Source organism: Aspergillus puulaauensis, chromosome 2, assembly GCF_016861865.1.
Source record: "Aspergillus puulaauensis MK2 DNA, chromosome 2, nearly complete sequence".
In the NCBI taxonomy this organism is placed as follows: domain Eukaryota; kingdom Fungi; phylum Ascomycota; class Eurotiomycetes; order Eurotiales; family Aspergillaceae; genus Aspergillus; species Aspergillus puulaauensis.
The window spans coordinates 2,399,940-2,418,159 of record NC_054858.1 but is presented as its reverse complement, the minus strand read 5'-3'; the positions used below and the strand labels follow the sequence as shown (position 1 = coordinate 2,418,159).

At 50.6% G+C, this 18,220-nt stretch overlaps 3 protein-coding genes and 1 non-coding gene across 4 annotated transcripts; 1 reads left to right on the top strand and 3 right to left on the bottom strand.

Moving 5' to 3' along the window:
* Positions 1 to 658: 658 nt before the first annotated feature.
* Positions 659 to 2,979, bottom strand: HSE1 (ESCRT-0 subunit protein HSE1; the record flags this gene model as incomplete). Its single annotated transcript, XM_041699700.1, has 9 exons — positions 659 to 1,218; positions 1,270 to 1,482; positions 1,535 to 2,146; positions 2,204 to 2,324; positions 2,384 to 2,482; positions 2,535 to 2,610; positions 2,680 to 2,714; positions 2,801 to 2,850; positions 2,940 to 2,979. 9 exons carry the CDS (start codon positions 2,977 to 2,979, stop codon positions 659 to 661), a joined length of 1,806 nt encoding a protein of 601 aa, XP_041552759.1.
* A 1,276-nt stretch (positions 2,980 to 4,255) lies between these two features.
* pakA (mitogen-activated protein kinase kinase kinase kinase STE20) lies at positions 4,256 to 6,959 on the bottom strand (the record flags this gene model as incomplete). Its single annotated transcript, XM_041699699.1, has 4 exons — positions 4,256 to 4,360; positions 4,409 to 4,743; positions 4,806 to 4,905; positions 4,965 to 6,959. The coding sequence occupies 4 exons, from the start codon at positions 6,957 to 6,959 to the stop codon at positions 4,256 to 4,258; spliced, it is 2,535 nt and encodes an 844-aa protein (XP_041552758.1).
* Positions 6,960 to 9,379: 2,420 nt separating this feature from the next.
* APUU_t20008S lies at positions 9,380 to 9,527 on the bottom strand. Its single transcript has one exon. It is a non-coding gene; the product is annotated as a tRNA-His (tRNA).
* Positions 9,528 to 13,092: 3,565 nt separating this feature from the next.
* APUU_20995A (putative RNA binding effector protein Scp160) lies at positions 13,093 to 17,187 on the top strand (the record flags this gene model as incomplete). Its single annotated transcript, XM_041699698.1, has 4 exons — positions 13,093 to 13,486; positions 13,551 to 13,798; positions 13,854 to 16,149; positions 16,202 to 17,187. 4 exons carry the CDS (start codon positions 13,093 to 13,095, stop codon positions 17,185 to 17,187), a joined length of 3,924 nt encoding a protein of 1,307 aa, XP_041552757.1.
* Positions 17,188 to 18,220: the final 1,033 nt, after the last annotated feature.

Sequence of the window (18,220 nt, the reverse complement as noted above, 5' to 3'; positions counted from 1 at the left end):
TCAATGCGTTATCATGCCCTCAATGCGACTATTTAGAGAATGGCCTGGCTCTGCCCATCTGGAAATCGGACAAAAGCAGGCATCGTTGGGCGGAGTGCGGGGGAGAAGCTGGATAGAAGCCTCGTAGGCTCGGCGAGCGCGCGGAATGGGTATAACTGAAGCCGTTATCGATATCGAGCGAACATTTCCTTCGTGACGGAATTAGAAATCCCAGGAAGGAGAAAACCGTTGGCTGTCGCCGTTACTCCCCAGAGTATCAACAGGGCAGCTGCAGAGGATCAAGCGCCAAGAGTGCATCACGTGTGGTGCTGCTATGTGGGCCGATCCACCGCGTTTCTGACTTTCATTTCACTACGTATTAACTCACAGCTCAACACTTCACCAGACATGTTACAAGCTACTAGTAAACTTAGTGAAGTGTCACTTGAAAGCAGCTCTAATGACAAAATAAACCATTATAAATTTGCATAACCTATGAAGACGGCTTAAAATGACAAAATAAATACAAGTAGAGTATAGGTATACGCCATGGTTTGCGGCCAAAAACATCAAACCTCCGTCGAGAAAAACTCCGAGGGTATGAACCACAAAATACGACGGGGTAGAGGCAAGGTGGACGCTCAGCGTACAGCAAATAACGGGACATATGTCAGAGGCGCTACTGGTAGAATGCAGCCGGGTTATGGTTAGGTACGCCAGCTTGTGGGGGCTTGTAGGCCTGGTAAGCGCCCGGTGCAGGGCTCATCGAGGGATATGGTGCAGAGCCCGGCGCGGCACCGGGGATGGGAGGAGGTTGCTGCATTGGTGGTGGGGGTTGGGTAACTGGAGATGCAGGGTAAGGAGGCTGGGATTGACTCGCGGGGTCCGGGCCACTGGGTGGATTGTGTGCATTATCTGGCGGATAGACCGCAGATGAGAACTGAGGTTGTGACGTTTGCTGCGGTGGTTGTTGCGAAAACTGCGGCTGGACCCCCTGGGGTCCGGGAGGGTACTGTAATCGTTCAACAGGGGAGTCGTAAACCGATGTTCCTAGCTCTTGTGGGTGGTCATATGTCGATTCGGGGCGGTGATGAACAGGCTGGAAGGATTCTGCTGGAGACTGCTGCTGCTGCTGATGCTGTTGTTGTTGCTGATATGCTCCTACTGGAGGAGTCTGTCCAGGCCCCGGTCCCGGTGACTGCGTGGTTGGGGGGTAATAGGAACTATTAGGCTGGTTGTCTATGCGAAGGTTAGACATGAAACAGCCAGCTAGAGTTCGATGGTACAAACCTGAAGGGCGAGAGCTAAAGTATCTTTGAGGATCGTTCTGCGGCGGTGGCCCTTGTGGGAAGCCTGCAGGGGCTCCAGGGCCAGGGTATCCATACTGAGGCTGGCCGGGGCGGCCATACTGGGGTTGCGCGGGCTGTGTCATGGACGCCTCCAGGAGAGATTCGTAGTCCCTTCGCGCTTTGATGAATTTCTCGTTGAGCTGGGTAAATTCATCTGCATAGCAGTGAGTTAATGGAACACTGATGGAATATAGAGAACAACATACCCTTTTTCTGTGAATATTTCCCAATGAGCTCAATAAGCTTCGGACGGATGGATAGTGTCGAATTGTACAAATTCGTTATTTCCTCATTGTCTTGAACATTGAGTTCCGAGTTACGCGTGCTTAGAAGAGTCAAGAGCTTCTCAACATTCTTGATCTGGCCAAACACATCTCCCTCCATTTGAGCTTCGCGCTGAAGCTCTTCGACAGTGGGGTCTGGAAGTTTCTCAACGTAGTTGAGAGGGAAAATTCCAGTTTGACCTCTCAAAGAACCCTTCCACCAATCCTTATACACGGACTCGAGCACAGCAATAACATCCCCCTTCCGGAACTGTAGCTCCCCGGGCTCGGACGGCTGGAAGTCGTATAGCGCCCTGACCCTGGAAACAGTGGCAACAGAAGTACCCGAAAGCACTGGTCCGGCAGGTCCTGCTTGTGTCTGGGTTTCCGGTGCTGCAGCTGAGCTGCTGCTCTCGGCCTGTGGCTGAGAGGCCGTAGTGGGCTTCTCCCTTATGGAAAGGGCAAGCGCCATTTGTAACTCCTCTTCCTCCTTCTGGCGGTCCACATCGGTGATTTCTCGCTTCCCGGGCTTTGAAGGGGGTTGGAGGTTAGGGTCTGCGAGTGAACTTGTAAGCTGCTGAAAATACTTCAAAAGCGCGGTGCACCACCTACTTTGAGTCTTCAATTTCATGTACGCTTGTTCCATAATCCCAAAGTCTGGGTTACTAGCGAACATCTCTGTCCAATCCTCCATACGCTCTAGAATCTTGGATTTCACCTGCTGGTGGGTATTCTAATTCAGGCACAGTCAGTACAGGTAGTCCGAGTAGGATAAATATTTGCTACACTTACCCTGTCACCGGCGAGGCGCAATAGTGCATCTGTGAAGCTTCTCGATGCTAATTCACGGTGTATCTTGGGGCCGCAGTTCTGCGCTAACGCATTGGCCAGCTAGATGCCGTCAGTGCAAACGCAAGGATCTCATAAGCATCGATTCACGAACCTCCAAAGTGTACAATTGCACGTTGGCATTCCGATGCGCAAGTCTCTTGATTAAAGCTGCGACTGCATCTTTCGCACTATACCCAACAATCAGAGTCAACGAATGTCAAAATCACCAGCAGCGGTCACAAAAGCCAGTAACATACCCAGACTCCTCGGCCCCAACTTTATCGCACACATCCTGTCAACGGAAAAAGCAATGTTAGACGACATATTCTCTTCTTATCGGGGCAATGTGTGTTGGAAAGCTTGAAGGGATCGCCATACAAGAATGTACTCCCAGTTCTCGGAGGTCAAGTTCTCGTCTGTCGCCTTGGCTATTGCGGAAAACAGTTGTCAGTTATATCAATGGCGCTCAAGAGACGCATTCAGAAAAAGAAAACAAAACAAAACAAAGATTTCGTACCGACTGCGTCGTCAAAAGCGTTCTGCTGTGCGCGGAACATAGCTGGTACCCAACTTCCCAACTACCTGGTCCAAGTGTAAATCAGGTAAAAGAAACAGGACGAGGCAATATATCTAAACGGCTCTCGTATTGGGGGAAACTGTAACAAAGTTTGTCGATAGGCGTAGGGACACTGTGACGCTTGATAGGATGGTTTCCGCGGGCTGCGAGCTGGAGTTCCAAAGATCTGGAGAACACTCGATGCGGGGATATCAGGAGCTCAAGAAATATCGGTTCGACGCTGTTTGTGGTGGCTGGGGAATGTATAAAAGCCGATCTTTGATCCAGAATCACCCCCAGTAACAGATAAACGATCTTGAAGAGGAGGCGACAGAAACGCTTCCCAAGGCTAGCTGGAGAATCGTTGGAACCTGTTGGTTGGTGACGATGATGCTGGTTTGCGGGCGGGCGGCCGCTTACTAAGTCAGCCACAGGGCGCAGCCTCAAGGCACCGCGTACTTGGCCCACTTGGGCACACTATGGAGCACTCTGTCTATACATTCACTTGTGGATCAGGCGTCGTCACACTTGGAAGGTATGACGGGATGTTCATTATAGTACTATGTATCTAGCTATACAGCCTCTTCTAGTGGTAGTATATATTAGAGGACACTTAAATGGTTAAAAAAGAGAGAAAAAATTACCGATAAAAGAAAAGCCCCATACGCTTTTATTTCGCTCGTCATAAAACGGTCAATGGATACCGCAAATATCATCAGAAATCTCGAACACGCGGAACCAAGTACAACTTGCGAGGTCAACGCCAACTGGGCAAGCAGGGCAGCCAAAATCCATTCAATGGAGAGCTTTCCATGCCCGGGATGAGGCGGTTGGCCCAGTTGACTCGCATCCTCGCGTCATGAACTTGCTGCGCGCCATGATACAATGCAGGCCCAAGCCTAAACCACTGCAACCAGAGCGGGAGAAAAAGTGTGCGTCGTCTCGAGTAGATATGTTCCAGACAAATGATCGTAAAAGTCAACAATACGGGTATGCAAAAGCGCCATCAAGCAAAGACAGGAATAAACTAAACATAATATCAAAGAGACAAAAGGCTTGCAATCCCATGCTGAACATCAAGTCATCGCCGTCTATAACATTTTAGCTTGAAAACAACCGAGCGGCCCATAAGAGAAGAGAGAAAGTTCGAGATAGTAATGAAGTGTCATAAGGCCATGCCAGGTATATCGTCTGGCGAAAGAGAAACATCAGGGATAATGGGTATCTGAGGGAATATAGTAGACATCGACATATAAAGACGCCAACAGGTTAAAAGTTTAAACGCCACCCTTCTGGGCTTTCTCCTGAGCTCTGCTTATACGTGCAGCCTTAACGAGGGGTGAAAGGTGGTTGAGAGGAGAGCAAAGGCTCATAAACGGATGCTGCAAGGAATCAGCCGCGCCCTGGCGAAAGGAGATGGGGACAAATACCTTTAATAGATCATGAGCGGAAGCTCGCTTTTCAGGATCCACCCGAAGAGCAAAATGCAGAAAGTCTTTGAAAACAGGCGACAAATTGTGTTCGTCCTTGATCTTCGGCGTGCCATTTGTAGCAATCAAGTACAAGGCCCGCAGAGGTGATTCGGTGAGATAAGGGGGCTCCCCTTCAATCATCTCGATGGCCATGATTCCAAGACTCCAGATGTCAACTTTACGACCATATTCCTTTCGCGTCACAACCTCAGGAGCCATCCAATACGGTGTACCAACCATAGTATTTCGCTTATTCTGAGAGTCGTTGATTTGAGCGCAGAAACCAAAATCGGCTGCAAATCGTTAATTTCCATCCAAGGACGATAGATTTTCACAGCGAGACGGAGCAACTTACTCAGCTTGATATTGCCATCCATCGCAAGGAGAATATTATCCGATTTGATGTCACGATGGATTACACCCTTCGAGTGAAGATGCTGCAGGCCATTGAGTGTCTGGAGGGCACATGTTAGCTCTATAGCACACAAAGAAACGAAGTGTTTTAAAAACCTACCTCTCTGCAAACGGCGGCAATTTGACCCTCGCTCATTATGTTGAAAGTAACAACATCGGTAAGACTACCTCCCTCCATATATTCCATGACTACCCACAGATCTAGCCCATGAAGATAGGAATCCAGGAAATTGACGATGTTTTTGTGTTTGCTATCCTTCATCACCAGAATTTCGTTGATGATCAGGTCTTTCTTCGGCTGCAGATCCAGGTTCATTTGTTTTATGGCAACACATTCATTCGAGTTGTTTGCATAAGCAGTGAACACACCACCAGACGCACCCTGGCCAATTTTGCTCAGGTTGTAGTAGAGCTTTGTCGGGTCTCCAGGTGTGCAAATAGCAACCAATCGTCCTCTGACATCCATGGCATTACTCTGGCGAGCCCGTTGCCGAGGTCGAGCTGCCGGTGGAGCGCGCGCATTCTGGGAAGCTTGCGCTAGAGCAATATCTTCCGTTTGTGCGGGGTGCTGAGGCGCCGGTTGAGCGACCGGCTTCTGTTCTAATCGTGGAGACTGTTGCTGCTGGCGTTGGCTGCGGCTTCGTTCGAGTTGTTTGTGAGCAAGAGCTTGCTGGGCTGCAGCCATTGCTTGCTCCTGCTGCTGTTGGTATTGAGTTGGAGTAACAGACCATTGCCCCTGCGACCCATTTGTCTTGGAATTCGAACGACTCCTTTGGGGCTCTGAAGCCAATGGCTCAGTCTCCGGAATTGGAGGCGTATTAAATTGCGGGCTATGGGTCTCTGGAGCCGCCCTGTTTGAGACGTAGGCGTTCGTGGTAGGAGGTTGCGGCGCAGGGCGATTCGGAACTAAATTGGCGGCTGTTGGCGGTTTGGGGGGTGCTCGGTTAGGTACAAGGCTTCCCAATGGTGGGGACATAGCTTGAGCTACAGCAGGAGAGGCACGGGGAATCGGAGGTGGTGCTCGCGGATTTTCAAAACTGCCCTCATGGTTTTGAGGAAATCGAGGGCTGGTAGGAGGGGATGTCCGCTGCGCGCCATACGCGGCTGCGGCCGACCCTGCCTGCTGGGATACAGGACTAGCAGCTGTCTGATGTTGAGGGTAAGCGTGATCAAATTTGTGCCAAACCTCGTCATCTCCCCGGGCATTCTTCTCATAAAATCTCATGATGTCAACCATCGTCTGCGGGTGTTCCTCTTGCTCCTTCTGCGTGATACCACTTTCCTGTAATAACCGCTGCCATTCTTTCGGCAAACCAGTAAATTGGCCTGTCTGATTATCGTAACCAACATGGGTGACGTGGACAGGGTTTTCTGGCGCCGAAATTTTAATACCACGAGGTGAGCCTAGCATGCTATTGACGAAGCTGGAGAAGCTACTCTTCTTACTCCTGCTAGGCCCAGCAGGCCTGATCGGGTTGGCCTCATCGGAGAAACGCTTCGTACTTGCCGAACGGTCATTGCTACCCGAGTTCGAAAGGCCCTCCATTCGGGGATGCAGAGTGGTAAAACTTGCCGATTGTCTCAAGGCTCGTGCGTTGGGGGCAGTCTGCGATCGGAAATTTGGGGGTTTTTCGAATCTTCCAGTGGGGTTCGGTGGTTGATAACTCCTGTCGGACTCTGCAGTGTTTTCTTCCAGGGCGCTTAACATACCCCGTGAGTCGAACGGGGCGCCAATTAATTCATCTGAGCTTTGGTCGTTTAAGGAAAGCCGCCCGGAGTAGGGAGGACGCGATCGAGAAGAACTCTGGCTGCTGTGTAGTTGGGGGGATTCGTTGTTCCCGAGGACCGGAGATGCGCCCGCGCTATTCTGATCGAGTGATGACGATGATGATCCGTATGCGTTGGACCTGGTGCGCAAATGTTCTCGGCTCCCAGCAGCAGAGGATCGCGGGTACACGGGTGCAGAGGGGTGCCGTTTCAGTGATGTTGGGTTCTGTTGTGTGCTGGGGGGTCGTGAACCATAGCTAGGAGGGTCCTTATGGAGTTTGCTCGATGGACGGCGAAATTTGAAGGATGAGAAAGAGTCGTGATTCATGGCGCTCGATTTTAGGGGTTTTGGAGGGGAAGGACAGGTCGACCGATGGGGGACGAGACTGGACTCAGCAGCTTGATTGGAGGGAAAGGGAAAGCCACCGAGTGAGGCGGTGCGCTCTGGCGGTCCCTTCAAGCCGTTTGGACGAGATGTGGTGGGTGAGGTGGGCGATCTGGGGTGATACTGGACGGCAAGGTGGACAGCTCCGACAGGTGGATGGTCGGTGGACACTGGACAACTGGGAGGGATGAGGAGGGGATGCAGGAAGAGCCGAATTTGCGACGCAAGGGAGGGCAATTAGTACAGTAGATATGGATGGATGATAGAAAAAGGAGCTGCCGCGGGCGACCGTCACGAACAAAAGCCGGCGGTTAGCACGTGGAGAACTCAGTAAAAAGCCTCCTCAGCAACTGAGGGGATGAGGAATTCGATCGGACTCGTCACAGGCTCAAGGTCGAGCACAAGAAATTGAAAAGAAATCGAATTACCAGCATGCAGGAGCCTGCAGACAGCCGACAGCTTCACCACACGGATCTGCGGAGCAGGAAAAGCAACACAACGCGGAAGAGAGGGGACAAGGAATGGGGATGGAGGGTGTGGAAGAAGGTCGAAAGGGGAGACCTGATGATTTAGTCTACAGGAGGCTGGACCGAACAGCGGACAAGCGAGCAGCGGACAGCGGGCGGGAGCAAATAATGGAGGATGAGGATGGGGCGAGCCACTTGTCAGAAACACTGAGCCTTTTGATTGTTCTATGCTTCCCTTGGTTCCATGGATGCGCCTTGTGCTGCTTTGTTTTTATTATTACTGCGCTGTATTATAAAACAAATCACTTTCTGGAATTAACAACCACAAGCAATAAGCACTGGGCAGTCTGCCTCGAAATCTGTCAAATAATGCCGTACTTTTGCTTGTAATACGTCATTGGTCGCGTCTCACTCTCCCATCCTTGTCGAGCCAGGAGATGGATTCTGGACACATCGAGAACCAAATATTGTCCTTTGCATTGGCTGATACGCAGTTTCGGGTTTCTCTGCTCACAAAATCTCCTAGGGCCTTTGGGATTCCAGCGAGAGAGAGAAAAAAAAAAGAAAAATTTGCCCTTAATATCTGAAAATCCCTGACAAAACATTGGCATGAAGTTTCATCTCCAACCTCAGCCCGTTCTTTGGCCATACTAGCCCTAGTTTAGGAAGGTGGGGCACCCCATGCCCAACGTCCACAGGCGCCGAAGAAGCTTCCGTTCTTCCATCCTCCAGGACGCAGTCCCAGCTGCTGTGAACTGTGCGTTGATAGCACAGAGTGAAAACCCAACTCGGATCCAGTTGCTGCCCCCTCATGCTGGGGTGTACCGAGCAAAAGTCCCGCGAGTCTTCATTATTTGTCTCCGTTGCATTGTCCATTGTTCCGGTTGCTTCAAACTTGATGTGACGGAGCAAGAAATGACGTGTTCCAATGGGCAATAGTGCTTATATTAATGATGACCAGCATCCTGTGTGATTCTGCAGGAACGGCTCTTGTTTTCGCAGTTGAAGCGGCTGCCACCAGTCGGACCCAGTGGGGAGATTTGGCCTCCCCTAACAGAGCCACCCGACGGCCTGCAGTTCCGCCATTTCAGGGCCCAGGTAACCTTGAACCGAGTTGGGTGAATTTTCTCTTTAATTTATAATCTTTCTGTACCACTGCAGCACTGTCCAAAGCCTTCTTCGGAAGTTGAGATGTCAGATTTGACACATCTTCCCCACCGTATTGTTCGAAGACACGCCTTGTGAATTTCTTCGTAAATCATGAGGTGATGATATCTACTAAGCCTTCGCTACCCCAGGGAACTGTACTGGCGGACACGGAAACTCCAGCTGATAGTATCAGGTCTCAGCTTCCATCGTTCTGCAGATTTTTCCATTTCCTTGCGTTGTCTTTTGATCAATTTCCGGTTGCTTCTTTTTATTTAAATTGCTAATAGCGCCGCTTATTTCGAACTCCATTCAACACGCATTTTTTGAGGCTGCTGCTTTCTGGTGCTCAAACGCACTTGGTAGATGACCCGACTCAGAGTGTACACCATAGGTTGTCTGGCAGCAACAGCCGACACGATTACAGAGATTCTAACGGGGTTCTGGCTGGACATGGGTAGTAGAGAGATGGAAAACAAGGGGAAAAGATGGCCCCTGACTTTGGAGGAGCCCATCTAGTGACTCGAACCGTGGATGGGCTCATCATATACTTTTATGTCAGTAGCGTTCCATTGTAATGGAAATTTGGGGCCGACGGGACAATCATGGGATAGTTCCTTTTCCCCTTTTTAGGTCCGCCATGTTTGGAGTTAACTACAGGCTACATATGGTATCCTCGTCCTGCACGCAGCTGGGTGGGTCCGGAAGATTGTGGTAGGAATCAAAAAAATTAAAGGAGCAAAAAAGAAACGCCCGATGCGAGGCTCGAACTCGCAGCCTTGAGATAATCGTATGCTTTAGAACGTAAACTGGTAATGATGTTAGTTGATGAATGGAAATCCCAATTGAGGAGGCGGTAACTCACAGTCTCACGCTCTACCGATTGAGCTAACCGGGCAGGTTGTTGGAAAGCCGAGGAACATTACATTAGAAGAGCCGGTCTCATTAATCCTGCCCGTCAAAGTAATCAAAGTAGTGTATGATTATTTCAACACCCACCGGAATATCACAGATACGTTATCGGTGTTGTATCTTTTGGAGTTAATAATCTTAATTTGTCTAGGCTAGTTCAGATCGTCGTATCCGCTCCCGTAACCAAAAACTCATTCCATCGAAATGTGAATTATAAGTTGTAAATCCGTGCCTATATATATATATTTCACTTTTGTTGGCTGAAAGGTGATATGGTCTGCTTGAAAATACAACCCAAAACCAAGAATCTCGAATTCCCACATAGTAGTGCCCCCGTGCATCATCGCATTTCGGAAACAATGATCGAGTTGGTACCTCTAAGGCCCGGGCACTGGATAAGGAGGCCTAGGAACTGTACCCATTGTGAATGTTAAGGCCTAGCCGAATTCCCACTCGAAACCGGAGCCGAGAAATAAGCAGACAAACAGTAAATGCCCGGGAAACCGCACACAGTGTTATGCCATAATTTCTGCTTTTCTGAATAGCAACCCATTCAGATACATCCGCCGAGGCGCCGACTGCCTGTTGAGCCCTCCATCTACCGGGCAACATGAAAGCTGTTATTGGAGCTTGCCGGGGAGCTCACGTACAAAAAGAGAACGCAGGCCTGCCTACAGCCGGTTCCGCTACGCCTGTGGGGGGACTCCAAGGACGTCACACTTTCCCTGGAGCCACGAGATGAAGACAGTGGTAAACGACTTGTTCGGTTCATAATATTCGCCGTCCACCCACAGAACTTTTTACCGCCGCAATAGTCACTGAACGAGGACGAAAGTAGCAAGCCTTGTTTGGGAAGAGGCAAGATCTTCACTTCACTGTCGCGGGCCAAACTGGGGGTTGGGGGGTTTGATAAAGGAGGCATTTTACGAGCTACACTACCACCCTGGGGAATATGGCAGGATTAGTGCCGAACAAGCCATCATTAAAAAGGAGTTGCGAGAAGACGCGCTAGCTGAGCTGAAGACCGTAGACCCGGAAATTTCGAGGAAGTAGAGAAGCGCAAAAGGAAGTCCATGATCTCGGAACTGTACGAGGGATTGACGGATGTGCCAGAGATAGGTCTGATGACGAATGCATACCGATTTCTGATGACGAAGTAGGTAATCAGCCTTCTAATACTGGTAGTATCATTCACGACCGCTAACCATGCTACTAGGGATAGTCATCTAGCTCTGACATAATTAAGGCAAACCAAGATCTACGTACCGTGGCCCAAGCCATCAAAAACGAGCACCTCAACGGTTCAGTTGGTTTACGTGATATAAGCCAGATAACGGAATTCGAGTATCTGCTTGAACCTCTCAATGAATAGGCCCAAAGCCAGAATGGGCTGAAAGCAAGAGGCAAGTCAATTGGAACACACCATGAGCTCTTGACGGCATATCGACTGCTAGGGCGCTGTGGAACGACTGAACACACTGGAAGCACAGTCGACATCGCCCTTACTGCTGCATCCACTTATGTATATAACATCAGTCGGTCGAAATTGAAGCCTTCAAAGAAGCCAAGAGGAGTAAGCAGAACAAGTCCTGAAGGAATGGGCAGGGCACAATAAAATATAAACAGTGTCTGAGTGCAGATGTTAGATATGGAGCGCACTCAAAAGCCACGCTGGAAGGAGTATCTAGGTCACTGGCGGTACCTACTAGCAGGTATTGGATTATGCAGAGATCCATGTATCGAACACCTTCTTTTCTGTTATGGTGGGATATTTCTCCAAGCAACCGAGCCTATTTTTTTTTTTTTTCTTTCACATTCTGGGTTTATAAGGTGGTTGCTAATTTCACCGTTGATGTTGAGGCCAAACTTAGGTAGACATGGAGAATGTATGATAATCTACCACAGCCCAGAAGCCTTTCATCCAGAATCACCACCGGGTAGGAAGGAATGGCAATTAAGTGTAGCGAAAAGGCCATCCCATTAAGACAACTTGATGAACTTCGAGGGGGGTCTTATGGTCAAAAATGGCCAAATTTCAGCTAGAACAAGGAGATACAACCGTTGCTGATTATCTAGGACACCAAACACCTAGCATTGGAAGGCGAACAGGAGCAGGTGCGGAACAATGCGTTATCTTAAGGAGTTGTACAGTATACGGACTCGGCAGCGAGATTAACAGCGACCAGTGCCAGCCAATACCGGCCGGGAGTGTCTATAGAAACACCACCCGAGAAGAGAGCCTAAGAAATAGGCTATACTGTCTATACCCACCCAGCCAGACGCCTCGTAATACTGAATTGCAGCCCGATATCCAACATCATGAGTGAGACAAAGTAACGACCTTGAAGGCTCGAAGTCGAGCGGGGCCAGAAAACAAATGGCCGACCCGATTGAGAATTCAAAAGTAAACAAGACCATGGAAGCCTCGAGGGATAAGAGCCTCTAGGTTAATCTTAAGACTACGTATAGTTTGGCAAATCTACTTAGACTTTCCCCCATGGTGATCGATCGGCACAAAAGCCCCGGATCCAAGCCCACTCCGATGGTTTAATAGAGTCCAATGCTTCAGTTGCCCAGGCCCAGAGTCCCTCCGATTTTTGATCGACAAGTTGGCAACAGATTAGGTACGGTTCCCAGACACAATCACTTGAATGCCATTCGGTGCTGAATCGAAAGAAATCAATTGTCTCAAAACCGTTGTCGCCGTTGTCGCCGTTGTCGCGGTGGCAGATCCACACCTCGAAGTTCCCTCGCGAAGAGAGCGATCGGACAGGACAGACCAGCATTCATGGTCGACTCAATTAACAACCGCATTGGATTTTTGAATAGAAACGCTCAAACCACTCGGGCTCTGCTGGTGAGTTTTGCCCAGTTGGTTGAGGATGCGAGAAGAGAGAGAAGCCGCCCTTGAGGCTCCATTCACACCGTGCGTCTCGGCTGCGGCGCCCTCCAATGGCCGCGAGACGATTCCTCCCCCGGCCACTCCATCCATTCAGGCTTTCTGTCCTGTCTTCGCCTGGCACCTGCTCCTCTTCTCCATCACCATCGCCCTCCAGCTGTCAATTCCCCATTGACACCCTCTTCTCACCCTCACCTCTCCTCCCCCTTCACCTTTCTCTCTCTCTCCCGCCTTCTCTCCCCCTCCCCCTGCTACCATCCGCCTCGCCCTCCCATCTCCTTTTATTTCCCTGCCTGCCTGCCCTTTTATGCAGCAGTGCCTGTTTTTCAGCCGGTGCAATTAGCAGTCCATCTTTCCATCTTCTCCGTCATATCCTGCTGCGGGATATTTTGCATTGACGCATTGGACGTCCCTGGACTTTCTCAATTCGGTGGACTCCTTATCTTTTATTTTTATTTTTTGTTTATAAAGCGGCCGTTCCGACTACACGTTTACGTCTCCGGTACTTCCTCTACCCAATCACCAATGAGAACCCCTCTCTAACCATCTTCTTCCGCGAGTGAACAGTGTGTCAAGTAACGTCGACGTTCTCCGCCCACCTAAATACAAAAGTATCGAACTTTCCCGGACAACCCAAGGCCATTCTACCGCTATGTCTTCCGAAGCAACTGTCAATGGTGGTCCGAAGTCTCGGGCCGCCATGCTAGAAGAACAACATGCTCTCGACGAGGCGCACAAAGCCACCGTGGAGGATGTCGTTGACGCAGAAGATATTGCGCACCCTCCCCCCTCCGCCGCTCCGATTGTTACCGAACCCACCCCCAGCGCACCGTCGCACGCACCTACACCACCCGCAGCCCGTGCGCCAATGAACCCGAAGAGTGCATCTGGAAAGGCCCCTGCGTTGGATGTGCAATCAGAGGAACTATTCCCTGCTCTTGGGAGCGGTCCCAAACCAAAGGCCCCTGCTACATCGGCCTGGGGCGCGAAGGGTCCCTCCACTGCTGCCGCGCTTGCGAATGGAGCGCCTAGCGGAGCGCCACCCGGTAAGGTTACCCTAAGCTTCACCCATCTGTCACAATTGCGGCGGTACTGATTTTCAATCAGCAGGTCTTCCTCGAATTATGACTCTACCTGGAAAGCATATGGAACAGCTTCGACTTGCTCCTTCTCAAATGCTCCAGCGGGGCCAACTGAAGAAGCCGCTTCGGGATATCCTGCGCGATATCTCTAAACGGTCAAAGGCCAATGTTGATATGCGTGGAGGCCCTGGAGGTTCTATCGTTTTCGAGGGTAGGGGCTCAGTGGATGCAGTGCGCCAAGCGCTCAAGCAGGTGGCGCAGCAAGTTGGTTCGAAGGTACGTCTCCTTTTAGGACAAATGCCCCGATCATTCCTAACTAAGCTGGGTCTAGCAATCGGTCCGGGTCCCAATCCCTACTTCGGCTCGCCCTCACATCATCGGTCGCCAGGGAGCTGTTGTTCTGGAAATCCAGCAGCGGACTGGTGCACGCGTGCAGGTCCCTCGTGCAGAGGATCCCTCTGGCGATGGAGATGAGGACAACGACACCATTGACGTGTTGATCGAAGGTGACGCCGTCGCTGCAGAGATGGCTCGCCGAGAAATTGAGTCTATCGTGAAGGATCGAGCGTCAAACATGAATCTCCGCCTTAGGACAATCCCACCGGAGTTCTTTCCCTTCATTGCTGGTGCTCACAATGCGAATTTGAGAGAGATCGAAGAGCGTACCAAGGCTCAGATTCACGTTCCCCGATATGATATGTGGCAAAGTCAACCTCCACCTCAGGAAGCTGAGCCAGGCCTCGTTCAGTTCGTGCCGGTTTCTGACAGGCATATTCTTGTATCCGGAGAGCGCGCGGCAACGCAAGAGGCGCGCGCCGAGATTGAAAAGCTAGCTGCTGATCTGCAACGCCAATTGACACTCCGACAACTCGCAATTAACCGGGGTCAGCACCAATTCATTTTGGGCGATGATGGTAATGCGTTGCATGACTTCCTCGCTGAAACTGGATGTGCTATTGTGCTACCTCCTTCGTCTGATGAAACCGAGTTTCTGACTGTGACGGGCCCTCTGCGGCGTATTGAAGATGGTATTAACCGGGCAATGGACCTTGCAACAAGTATGCAAATGGCTAGCATTGACCTTTCTCGCCAACACCCAAGCGCCCCTATCGGCCCGCATGTCCATGCGCGTGCGCTCACTCGTTACCTCACCCAGCGACAAATTATCAAGGAACTTGAAAGCATATATGATTCTCGTATCGCCTTGTCGCCCGCTTTGGATGGGCCTGTTACCTGGGAGGTATACTCGAGAGATGGCAAGAATACGATCCGCGCTCGTTCCGATATCCTGAACCTCGTTCAGGCCCATCCTCCTGCCAGACTCCGCCATGTTACTGTCGACCCGTATTTCCACCCCTATCTGCGCTCCCGTACGATCTCCCAACTGCGCTCCGACTACGGGGTCCATGTTCTCGTCCCTGAGGAGGTGGACAGCCCTGATGTTGTTCTTATCTATGAAGGCCCTTCGGCGAGCTCGGCCCAACTGGAGATTCCGCGCCAGCGGCCATCTACTGCCGAACTTGCCGCTTTCGAGAAGACACTCCAGGAAGCACAAGAGTACCTCCTGAACTCCTTGGGTAGCCAAGATGATATCGTGGCAAAGAACGTATCCATTCCGAGCAAGTACCAGGAGAAGGCGCGCAAGTTCATCTCCCGCGAGCAGCAGGCGAAGGGTGAAGATCATATCCCTGTTCGTGCACTTGTTGGAGGTGGACCGAGCCGTAATGGTGGAGCTACACCTCAGAGCGAGGTATCGCTGCGCGGTCCCTCTCGTATGGTGGAGGAACTTGCAACTAAACTCGGAGAATTTGTCGTGGAGCAGGAGAGAGATGACCTCGAGAGAGGATACACAACATCCTTCGACTTCCCTCAAAAGTTTGCCAACTTTCTAATTGGGAAGAGAGGCGAGAACATCAACAAGCTCCGTGACGAATTTGACGTTGATATCAAGGTGGAGAATGGCAAGGTGGAGGTCAAGGGACCCAAGGCCAAGGCCGATGCTGCCAAGACTAGAATTATCAATATGGGGAAGAAACTGGAGGATGAGACAACTCATGTCCTGAAGGTTCCTGCCCAGTATCACCGTGAGCTCATTGGGCAAAAGGGAAGTCAGGTCAATCGACTCCAAGACCGGTATTCCGTCCGTGTCCAGTTCCCCAGGGTATTGGTTGCCAACGACGATCAGTCCATCGCAGATACTGCTAGCGACGCGGGTAGCATTCGACCCCAACGGGTCCAACAGGGCTCTGATGAGGTCATTGTCAAGGGACCTAGCAAGGGAGCGGACTCTGCACGTGATGAGATTCTCAGCTTGCTGCAATGGGTCGTTGACCATTCGCATTCGACTACCGTGTCTGTCGCCCAGAGCCAGATTCCTTCATTGATCGGCCAGCGCGGCCGTGAAATGGACAAGCTTCGGGCTGATACCGGGGCTCAAATCGATGTGCCGGGAGTTAACGATGCGCCCGACGCGTCTGGCCGCGTGGAGATTAAGATCAAGGGTACGAAGAAGCAGGTTGATGAAGCAAAGAAGATCCTGCAGCAGCGCTCAAGCGAGTTCGATGCCACGGTAACAAAGTCTATTGACGTCGATAAGAAGCACCACAAGTCTCTGATTGGCGGTGGCGGTAAGTTTTAGGTCTACGCATGTTTCGGTTGCACCCTGCTGACAAAATATAGGCGCGAACATCCGCAAGCTTGTTGCAGATGCCGGTGGCCCTACCGACTCAAGTGCGTCGCGACTTGTCAGATTCCCCCGTGCTGAAAGCAACGACACTACAATTAGATTGGAAGGAAATGGCGATATTGTAGACAAGATTATTGCTGCCATCGAACAGTTTGTCCAAGAGCGTGACGACCAGGTTGCCGTCAACCTCGAGATTCCCCCAGTACAGCATCGTCTTCTCATTGGCCGAGGGGGAGATACGCGCCGAGGCATTGAGTCGAAGTTCAATATCACTCTTGATATTCCCAGACAAGGCTCTGGACGCTCCGACATCAAGCTCAAGGGTCCCAGTACTGCCGTTGAGGAAGCGAAGGAGCACATTTTGGCCATGCTCAAGGATCAACAGGGTGTGAACGTCGATGTCCCAAGGCATCTACACCATCTCGTTTCCGATAATGGGTCCTTCTTCCGTCGCCTTCGCAACGACTATCAGGTGACCGTGGATCATGCTGGCCAGCAAGTACCATCCAAGCCTACACCAGAAGATTCCCGCGACACAGTCAATGGGGCTTCATCACTCCCGTTGATTACCGACGAACCGAGCGACGCCCTCGAAGCTCACTCATGGAAGGTGGTTGATAATAGCCCCATTGCCAGTGACCCAAGCGAACCTGCGACGATTCCATGGGTTCTGGCTGGGCCTGGCGATAATGTCGCCAAAGCCAAGGCGGCATTGGAGAAAGCCATCGCCGCTGCATCTCAGCAGTCAGCGACGGGCTACCTCATCCTTCCTGATCCGAAAACATACCGCTTCGTCGTTGGCCAAGGTGGCAGCCAGATCAACTCCATCCGCAAACAAACGGGTTGCCGCATCAATGTTCCGAAAGACCAGGCCAAGGGTGAGGCGATAGAGATCAAGGGCGGCAAAGAAAACCTGGACAAGGCCAGAGATTTGATCCTTGAGGCTGTCCGTGCTGGGCTGAACGGCAGCCTAAGGTGATCTCACCTTCGGTCTTCAGGTTGAAAAAACAAAACCAAAAAAACCTTGAACATATATGAAGATATATTGATTTCCTTTCTATATTTGTATTGCTCCAAAAGAATGTGTTTCACTTCTACTACCTTTTTAGGGTAGGTATTTACTGGCATACTGGCGATTTTGCCTCATCTTGAATATTCTACATATATTATTGGACAGTTAGATAATGAAAAACCTCTCCTCATTTTACAACTCTCTCAGAGCATTCAAGCTGCAAGTCTTCATGTAGTTCTTATACTTGGTAAGTCTTGCGAGTCCGAGTCGTGCCTCACGATTCGTTATTATTATTAGTTATTATGATGATTATGATCATCGATTGCCTCGGGCCACCCCGGCCAGGGCCACCTCACATGGACCGTGACCAAGACAAACCTCTCCGCACACCACCCCACATGCATTCCTGAATTCTGAACCCACGACAGTGCGGAGGTGTCTCGCAAGCATCTCCCCAGTGGGACAATGCGAATTGCGATTCGGCTTTCTCTCGGGATATCCCGGCGACTCCCCTCCAATTTACTAGGTAGCAATGGATGATGCAGAGAAGCTTCTCGACTTGTGGGAGCTCCAGCCTACTCCAAATAGTACTATTCCTCTTACCTGCGATTTGGAGTACTGTACTCCCACCGCCCCCATTCCTGGAGTAGGAGGGGTTGTCCTGCGACAGCGAAACGCGGGGAGTATGGAGGCGGAAGGGGGTGAGATGTTTGAGCGGGTTGTACGTTCAATTGTTCATACTTGAGGTGAGGAAGAGGAAATTTAGAATGTTGGGAAGGAAATATGTAGATTGGGGTACAAGTTAGAGTCACATGTTAAAGATAAAAACCCTCTCGGCTTTTTGCGATTTCATCTCTCTTCCCTTCAGTCTTAGCAGGTGTGTCTTTATGAATAAGGACAAAAGACAAACGATCTAGGCAGAAAGAAAGAAAAAAAAAGGTAAAAAGATCTTGCAACTCTCGGGTTGATGATGGGACAGGTAAAAAGGTATCATCTAACA